Source organism: Amborella trichopoda, chromosome 11 (genome assembly GCF_054954075.1).
Source record: "Amborella trichopoda isolate Santa Cruz 75 chromosome 11, AtrichopodaSantaCruz75HAP2 v2.0, whole genome shotgun sequence".
In the NCBI taxonomy this organism is placed as follows: Eukaryota; Viridiplantae; Streptophyta; class Magnoliopsida; order Amborellales; family Amborellaceae; genus Amborella; species Amborella trichopoda.
Genome location: NC_142346.1, coordinates 36,200,808 through 36,210,405, shown reverse-complemented (window position 1 = coordinate 36,210,405; position 9,598 = coordinate 36,200,808). Strand labels below are relative to the sequence as shown.

The 9,598-nt window shown below is 35.9% G+C and overlaps 1 protein-coding gene across 1 annotated transcript; it reads right to left on the bottom strand.

The window, feature by feature from the left end:
- Positions 1 to 1,281: 1,281 nt before the first annotated feature.
- Positions 1,282 to 5,990, bottom strand: LOC18436743 (acetyltransferase At1g77540). Its single transcript, XM_011626039.3, has 2 exons — positions 5,700 to 5,990; positions 1,282 to 1,522 (listed from the first exon to the last, which is right to left on the bottom strand). Exons 1-2 carry the CDS (start codon positions 5,943 to 5,945, stop codon positions 1,451 to 1,453), a joined length of 318 nt encoding a protein of 105 aa, XP_011624341.1. The 5' UTR covers positions 5,946 to 5,990; the 3' UTR covers positions 1,282 to 1,450.
- Positions 5,991 to 9,598: the final 3,608 nt, after the last annotated feature.

The following is a 9,598-nucleotide window of genomic DNA, read 5'->3' as shown; positions in this document are numbered from 1 at the left end:
TATTAGTTGGATGTCCAAAATGCCTTCTTACATGGGGACTTGAATGAAGAAGTGCACATGACAACCCCTCCCAAATTTTCAAGATAGGGGGAGACACGTGTTTGTCATCTTCACTAATCTATTTACAGCTTCAAACAAGCATCCCGACAATGATTTTCTAAATTTTCAACTGCTCATCGAGATGTTCGATTTACAAAATCCACCGCTGACTATTCTCTTTTCACTCGTCAAGCCCCAAATGAGTTCACTGTGGTTCTTTGTATATGTGGTTGACATTATTGTTACTAGGAATAATCCACATGCCATTGATAAACTCAAAGAATTTCTCCATTTGCAGCCTCTATGCCAACTGCTTGCCTATGGTATTCATGCAGATTGGAGACATTAAAGACAAGAGATATGCCATAGTCCACTGAAAGCTCAATTTTGCATGCATTGTTCACTAAAACTCTCGTCGGAGCTGGTCGGCTTTAGCTTAGGACTTACTATAACTCTTCTAAAGCTTTTTTGGCATTTGCTAATAGACATCTTGGAAATGCTTTGCTAGTGCCTCTTCATCATCACTGGGTTGCTCCCTCTTGGGAAGAAGAACCACATCCAATACTTCGTTTGGTGGCCGACCGGATATGGCTGCCAATATATCGCTGATTTTACTCAGGTCAACCTTCAAGCCTTTTTGGCAGATGATGAATCCAAAAGGCTCTTCCATGACAGTCCCAAAGCAGAGTTCCAAAGATTGAATATCTTTTAACTTTTTTTTTCTCTCCATGAGGTAAACAAATTTTCTCATTTCATCCAAAGGACAGTCCTGTTGGATGTTATTCTTCTTTATTTGGTCAATGGAAGCTATCAAATTTCTTATGCATCAAAGCATGAAATATAAATCATGGCCCTCTGGTAGGTTGCCTTGGCTGTTGACATCCATTGACGTTCAAGAGAACGTAAAGATAGTGGCATGTGCCATCTAAAATCTGAGCAAGGCCTCCCCATTAAGACATGAAACATTTGGAAATAATATATGCAATGGCGGGAATTTGATGCCACCACGCATGTCCTTATGGGGATGCATGCCCAGTTTGTATACATCAAGTGCATGTGGTCAACAGCCATGCCTCTTGATTCATTAGAATGCTACCAATGAGGATGCATCTACGTAATGACATTAGATTATTAAGAGGTTTAATAGGCTGGAATGACTTGTATAATTTTGGTGCTTTGGATATTTCACTTATGGTTTACAAGATATGACCAAAATGATTCTAACATGAAACCAGAAACTACTTTAAAAATACAGAATAAGAAAATGCATTCTGGGGATATGATCTATTCTTTTACAAGAGAAAGAAATCCAGATGATTAAGTATTTAATGATGGGCCAATTCACCTTTATTTACATGCTAGAATTTGTCTCCCATGGCAGGGGCCAGGGCATCATGCAAACATGTGAATCTCAGATGCTAGACTTTAGATATTCCGGATTTACAACTGTATTCCAAGATGGGTTCCTCACAAGAAAAGTTTCCTGCCATGAAAAAAAAAAAATTCACATAATTTAGCACCCCAATGCAACTTAAGTTTTCAAAAAAACCTCTATATAATTGCATACATACTCCTCTTGCTAATTTCACACAAACTAAACTGTAAACACAAAAACAGAGAAAAGAGAAGGAAAGAAAAGAGAGGGAGGGCGGGGTGCAGGAGAGTTCACAAGATTGTAAGAAACTTATTTCCTGATCTGCAAAAGAAAAGAGATATTTTTGTGTATATTGAAAGATAGAAAAAGCCTAGCTCAATGTGCAATGGAAAAAGAGAAGGAAGGTCCAGCTAGTTTAGTGTAATAAAATAGAATTCCACACAATATACCCCTTAGAATGAAAGAAAAATGAAACAAAACAAGCTTAGTGACCTTGATATAGTGGGTGTTGGACCTGATTTGCAGGAGGGGGGTCAGAGGTTTGAAGTTTAACCTCATGCAAACCATCATACCTACTCAAGAAAACGAAAATAATAGTCATGAAATGAAATGATTCCCAAACCCTTAAGTATTTTGCAACGTTCTTCCACATCATGTCCTTGCAAATAGAAAGATCCCCTAACAACAGGTAGGGATCATGCTGAAAAATAATTAATGTCCCATTTAGAAGCTTGCCCACTTAAGGAAAACACAATGATTCCCATCATTTTATTGTAACTAGAAAATTGTTTATCTCTCACAACAGTAAGGCATCACGAAATATGATTAACACCCTTTTACAAGTGGTTACATACTTAAGGAAAAGAGGAAGATCCAAATGGTAATAAGATTTTTAGCTCAGTCCCACCAATAAATTGGGTTAAAACAGTATAACCATAAAAAGGTCATGACTAGAAGATCCAACACATCCAAACAGCTATGAATTAGCTCATTGGGAACAGGATCTGAAAATATTTGAGTCCGGAGATAGTTCAACCACAACTAAATTTTACCTCCAAAAGGTTGTCTAAAGTGATACAACATTTTCTTCATTTTATTTTTATTGGGAAAGTCTAACTCAAACAAGAGTAAGGTAAGGCCATTCTACTTCTTCATTACGTCATATATATTTAGGAGCCTGAAACAGTGTTCAGGCATCCTGTCTTAGAACATATCTAAAATATCTAGGATTGGGAGATTAGAAAAGATGTAGACATGCGTCCCCTCCTCTCATTCATGCTCTTGAAGAGCAAGCCTTCCACTCTCTTATTATAGGAAAATCTTATATGCGCTGTCACTTAAAGTACCAAGTATGTTTCACATTACTATGCTTCATAAATCATGTTTTATGTTGATAGCAATTACTTTCACTAAGTAAAAACGAAAACAATTTATTAAAGTCGCTCAAGGTTAGACACTCTTGTCACTTTTTCTTTCTCTTTTTCTTTTTTTTAAACATTGTTTTTGCAACACTTTTTATGTACAGGGTTCTAAAACTTGTTAAATGTGCTTATTTCTATATGAGAATTCCAACTTATTTTGCTGAATATGATTTCTTCTACTTTTTGCAAGTTCAGATACCAAGATATCTTAAAAGTCCACTAAATTGATGTCAACCTTCTCTTTAGGGAAATTTGGGACAATGAGCTCCAATGACAAGTATGATGGACTCACAAGCATGCTCTATTTAGATGATACCAATGTTCCAAAACTCGAACTCAGTCCCCAAATCAGACAATGTCAAAACCAAGTCAACTTGTTGAGTCAAATAGTCAACTTTAAAAGATTAAGTGTTTTCCAAAAACATAGTGTAGCTGCAAGATTTGAACTTGAGACGAATTCCGTAGAGGGGATACATACTACCACAACCCATGTTTCACTTTGACACTGACTTCTTGTTCTTTTTTAGAGGCACCAAAATGACCCCAAATGCTCCCACCACTCCTGATGGCCTATGATTTCCAAATGAGCTGATATCAAAGTTCAGCTTGATGTTCCCTCAAGCAGAGGTTTCCCATAAAGATGGTCTACATTCTCTTGCTCTATAGGTCCAAGCCATGGATTTCCACAGGGTGGTGAGACCTGCTACCAGCAAACGCATACACAACTGAGGCTTCAGGTTCTTGGGCTATGGTTAAGAGTCTTGCAAATACTTTTGCTAGTGTCGCAACCCCCACCCATAAATCTTGCTAGACACCAAATCTCAATTATTCCCAGTCTGGTATATATATTTTATCAACTAAAATTGAGCCCAAACACGACTTTTCATTATAAAATTCATCCTTGTGCAAAACGAAGTTGACTTGGTGGAGTCAACTTGACTTGAAAAGAGTTTTTTATTCCCTGGCTAGGGTGCATTGACTCTTCACTCTAGGCTCCAAAACCACGTTGGAAGTGGGTGAACCGTCTATGCGAATGGTTTCCGCATGAACAATGCTGGATTCTCCATTCAGAAGAATCCTGAAGATAGGGTTCTTGAGATATGCAGAATCTCAAATATCTTGATTGTTCTCATGATGTCTCGGATTCTTCTCTCAAAATAATCATGCTTTGTAATATTATATTTGAACATTTATTTATTTTAATATTAAGTTTTCTTTTTTAAAACCCTACACATAGAGACAGGATAACCAACTCACACCTCGAGTCTATAAATCTTAATATCTCCTACATATACCAGAATTCCTCGCTATAACTTTGTTGGATTCTTGGATTCTCTGTGGGTTGCTGTATGAATATTATGTGCATTGGATGCATGCAACCTCCATGCAACAATACACTCACATTGCAATCACTAGCATTTTGATTTCTCAAATGATCATGCACCGTGTCTAATGTCGACACCTTGTACCAGTATCCATGCATCATTGTTTGCTGGAATTTAAGTTTAGAATCCAAATGAATTTCTTTATAACTTTTCTCTTATTAATTGATCACATGCTTCAACTAATCTAGCTGATTCCATCAACCTTAAATTCCAAATAATGGGTGCCACAGAGAACCCAAAGTAAGTGGTCTCTTCCTTGTCAAATAATCTGCTGCATTCTTATAGCTTGTCATGAAAATAACTTGCACAACTTACCAACCACCCCTACATAAATGTCAATTTAATTACTTAACAATATCTGAATTTTTGGCATGAAAAGAAGCACCTCTCAATTCATTATCATAAAAAAAGAAACATCAATTGATTCTCTGAGGAACAAATCCATGTGGTACTCTACTGGGTCTTACTGTGCATCACCATTTGATGAAGAATATGGTGTTTGCCCATGTCTAACTGAAGTGCTACACAACTGATATACCTTGTGAACACCTCATTCAACTATGCCCCCCAGATTCATGTTGAATGAGTTTTAACCCACACTCAGCAGTTGCAATAGCATCGATTGCAACATCATAATATGGGTTATATTACTTGCCCTAATGGGTTACATAATTTCTTTCACATATTCTTAATCCATGAGGTATTAATCATCCGAATCATGAAAAGTCTGTGTTTGAAGATATCCTCTTCGACATCCTACATGGAGATTTTCAACCTTTCTAGAAAAGCACACTCTAGGGACCAATGAGAAACAATAAGGGTTGACAACCTGAAGCACAACAAATGGGTATTATTACTATAGCTCGCTATAGAAAAAATTCTCAGCAGCAATGCTAGAAATCTGGAATGAACAAACCAATTTCATTGTCGGTCAATCAAACCAAAAGTTGTTCTATGATAGAGTAAAACAAAGAATCGAATTCTCTCTAGTTGATGCCAAGTAATCCTAAAGTGGAGCACCAAATTGTCTACACATTATAAGAACCCCAAAACAGATTCATATTTCAGTCCAATATTAATCCGAGTCAATTCCCCAATAAAAACAATAGAGTTAGAATAATAATCAAATCAACAATTAATGAACACACTTCTAAGCTCATTCCCAGCTTCTAGATCTTGATTCTGCTGACTAGATCCATACTCTTAAGAGTCAAAATCCAAATGATAGCAAAAACCACTGTCAAAGTATTTCAGTTCTCCCAGTGAGAAAAACCCAATTGCGATAAAAACACAAACAGAATACCCATCTGAAATAACGATCCCCCAAAAAAGAGGCCATTATCAGAAGAAGACAATCAATCAAATAAAACAAAAGCAAAAAAACCCAAATTAAGTATAGAGCAGGACATAGCAAAACGGAACTAAACCCAGAAAGGCACACCACAAAAAAGGATTAAAATAATATGAAAAGAGGCTTACAGAAACGTAGGAGCAGGTGGGTATTACACTCATGGAGTGGAGCTTGGCGTGGTTAAAGGCGGAAATACAGAGGTGGGAGGCCAAGCCTTGGCCTCTCTTTGAAGAAGGCACATAGGTGTGGACGATGTCCATTACTTTACCAGAGTTTCTCAAATGGTATTGGATGAATGCCTTCTTATCTTCACTCTCGAATCTCTTCTCGGCCTCGTTCCACACTATCTTCGAATTTTCTCTGCCTCCTTCCATCTCTCTCAAGCCCCTCTCACTTTCTCTGAAATTGTTTTCAATCGATGTAACTTCTCCTTATCTTTGGGTACGCCACCTTCTCCACCCAAAACAAACACGAGAACGAACAGAAAGGTGAGCTTTTAAAGAAGTGAAAAGGACCACAACCTTCAACCAAGAGGCATAAAGAAAGTCTAATGCGGCTTAATAATGGATGGCTTTTACGAGAGAGAAACAAAATAAACACAATAATTAATGAAAAAGGGTTTACAGGGACCGGAAACACTCAACTGGAAAGAGAAAAGGGTTCACGAATATTGGAAACATAAAGAAATAAAGAAATTAGACAGAGCACAAGAGAAGCATTTTTAAAAAAAAAATAGATAGGGGTTACCTCAAAAACAAAAGAGAAGCATTTTTTCTTTTTAAATAGATAAGGGTTACCTGAAAAACTGATAACAAGGGAAGTAGAAACCAATAGCTGAGAAGCTTGACGAAGAGCGATGGGTATTATGCTCAACTACCAACAGTCCGCTGCAATATCTTTTTAAATGCTGCGACTTGTTGGCCCTCTCGATCAACTACCAGAATAGTTAACGACACCTTTCAGTGTTCCTAATTGAATTACGCTCATAGCAAGAGGTTACCTATTTATAGTGAAACCTAGCACTAGATTACCACAGCGGCTTACAAAACCGTGAGTTAAAACTAGGGACGAAAAGTAATACCAACCAAAAAAAGTAAAATCAAACAATCCCTAATACATCAGGTACATCAACATGTCACTCAAGCAGTACCCTGGTATATTAGATACATCTACATGTCACTCTTTTATACATCCACTTAAAAATAAAGATAAAATCAACAAGTACAAAGCTTTAATTACAAACACACGTCACTCTATCTTCCATAACACTAAAAAGCATAATAGTAAAACCACTTTTAAAAAGTAAATAAGCTTGAGTTACAGTTGGATGATTACTTCTAGGATGAACATGTTTTCTTTATTGAATGCTTCTTTCAACTGTTCAACTGTCTCTATTATGGACCAGTCTTCTTGGATTTCAGATTTTATGAATATAACTTTGATTTGTTTTGGATCTTTTTATGGACATTGTGCTGCCAAGTGTCCCTCTTATTGGCAGGCACAACATAGTCCTTTGGATCTCGGTTTTATCCCCTTATTCTTTTGTAGAACTAGTAGGGTTTGAAGTTTCTTCTTTTATGAATTTTTCTGAATTTGGGGATATTATATTCTTCTGCTCCTTCAATAGTGTTATATACTTTAGATCCAGCTTTTAAGCATGTCCTGGTATCATCTTTGTAATACACTTTTTTAATTTATTCTCTAGCAAATCCCACTACATTAGCCGTTATTAGATTTTCCACTAATAAGTTTTTCATAAAAAGTGTTTCGAGAACAAGTTATGGGATATTGCCTGGTAGGAATGCAAGATAGTATGCATTGTAGGTTGCATTATTGTATAACCCCAACATGTATCACTCATTGCTGTAACTTTTTTAATATTATTCAAAATCATCAATATTTTGGAGCTTTCTCTTTCCCAATAAAACAATGTCTGTAGCATATTGTACTGGTGATTCTGAAACAAATTATGGAATTAATTTGGACCCTAATTTAGTGAATCTTGCTACAGCAATGGCATTTTGCCTGGTATTATCAAGATTAATCCACCAGTAACCAGCTCTTCCCTATAAGAATCCTGTAGCATAACTGATATAATCGATGTTTGACCATCTTCTTATACTTGCTACATATATTCCTTAGTGTACCTAAGTAATGATCCCTTGTTTTGTTTTAGAAGGAGAATGAGTTAGCTCATCAATCTTTAAAATTGGAATGTCTTCACCTATATTTCGAAGACCATATTGCTCGACAGTCTCAATTCTCATCACGTTTACTTGAGAAACTGAGGCTAATTCTTCCATATTTTTTGAATTATAAAGAAGAAAAGAAGGAAAGCTAGAAAAACTTGGAGGCTTGAATTTAAAGGCATCATCAAGATTAGTCCACCAGTAACCAGCTCTTCCCTGCAAGAATCCTGTAGCATGCTTGATAGAATCCATGTTTGACCATCTTCTTATACTTGCTACATATATTCCTCGATGTATCCAAGTAATGGTCTCTTGTTTTGTTTTAGAAGGAGAATGAGTTAGCTCATCAATATTTAAAATAGGAATGTCATCTCCTATATTTTTGAGACTATATTGCTTGACAATAGAAATTCTCATCATGTTTACTTGAGAAACTGAGAATGATTCTTCCTTATTTTTTGAATTTATTTTTTGAATTTTGAATAAGAAAGAGTGAAAGCTAGAAAAACTTGGATGCTTGAATTTAAAGGGCTTTGCAGCTTTATCTTTTTTTTTCTTTTTGTCCTCAAATATTTGCAAATGATTTTAATGGATTTGCATAATTTTTTCTTCTTGTTGTTGTTTTTTTCCTTGTATTAGCCAATATTTCTAAATATTCCTTTATTTGTTGAATATGAGATTCAATGGCTAATATATGTTTTGCAGCATTTGATGTCGAATACCTTAAATAATATAATTGGCATACCTCATCCTTTTGGACTTTGTCAGAATCAATGTTATGAACCAGGAGGTAGTTGCTCTGGAGTAGCAGTAAAATAAGCCATTTTGGGAGGCCAATCTCCTCCAATGACTAATGACTGGCTAGCATCTTTTTTCACTTTGGTTACGATGCGACTTTGTACAAGTTGAGCGGCTTCCATGTTTGGTGAATATGTAGTTTCTCTCATAGGGGGATTAGTATCGACAACTGACAGAATGAGGGGTAAAGTATTTCTTTGGCTGGTATGAAGGGATATGTTCATAGGTTTCAGGATAATGATGGAGTATTTAACTGGTGCTCTCTATGGGGTTTTGGACAACATTTTGAATCTAGTTTTTAATTTGAAATTGATGAGACTCCAAATATTCAGAAATAGCAGGAAAACCAGTTATGAAGTTATCATAATTTACAGAGGGACCAACTTCAGATACAATATTTGAAATTTGACACCATAATTTAATTTTGAACAGGTGCTTGCAGAACTAGTTAAATTCAAAATACATCTAGACTCTATAGTGGCTTCCACAGACCCTAGTAAAAGATTTATCCTTTTTACTTCTATACAGGCCATGAAAGCTTTGGTAATGAACTCATCATTTAGAATCAAAGAAAGTGCAAATATTATATTTGTCTAGACATCGTCTAAATTTACAAACCAAGGATTTTTCCCATATAAATTTATGTATCTAAGGGAGAAACTAAATATCCTGCTCCTAAATCATAATTGAAATGTGGGTAAACATGAATATCTATTTGCCCGATATAGGCATATTGATATTTCTTATTTTTCCACCTCTCAATATCTGATTCTTCAAATAAAAGTAAAAATACATTTCTTACGAACCGACAGGGAAAACCTGGACTCAAACAGAGAAAGATCATACAAGTCTTTCTTATTAACTTCATGAAAACTGACATTACCTTGACTATGTAAGACACCTTCTTTCTCTAAAACAAAAGAGTGCAAGGAAACATCGGTTGGATTGGTTAGGGATTTTGGATTTTTGGGGTCATTTTCTGGGTTTCTAATGAAAACGTTGAGAAAGATCTAGATCTTAGCATTTTTATCTGGGAAACT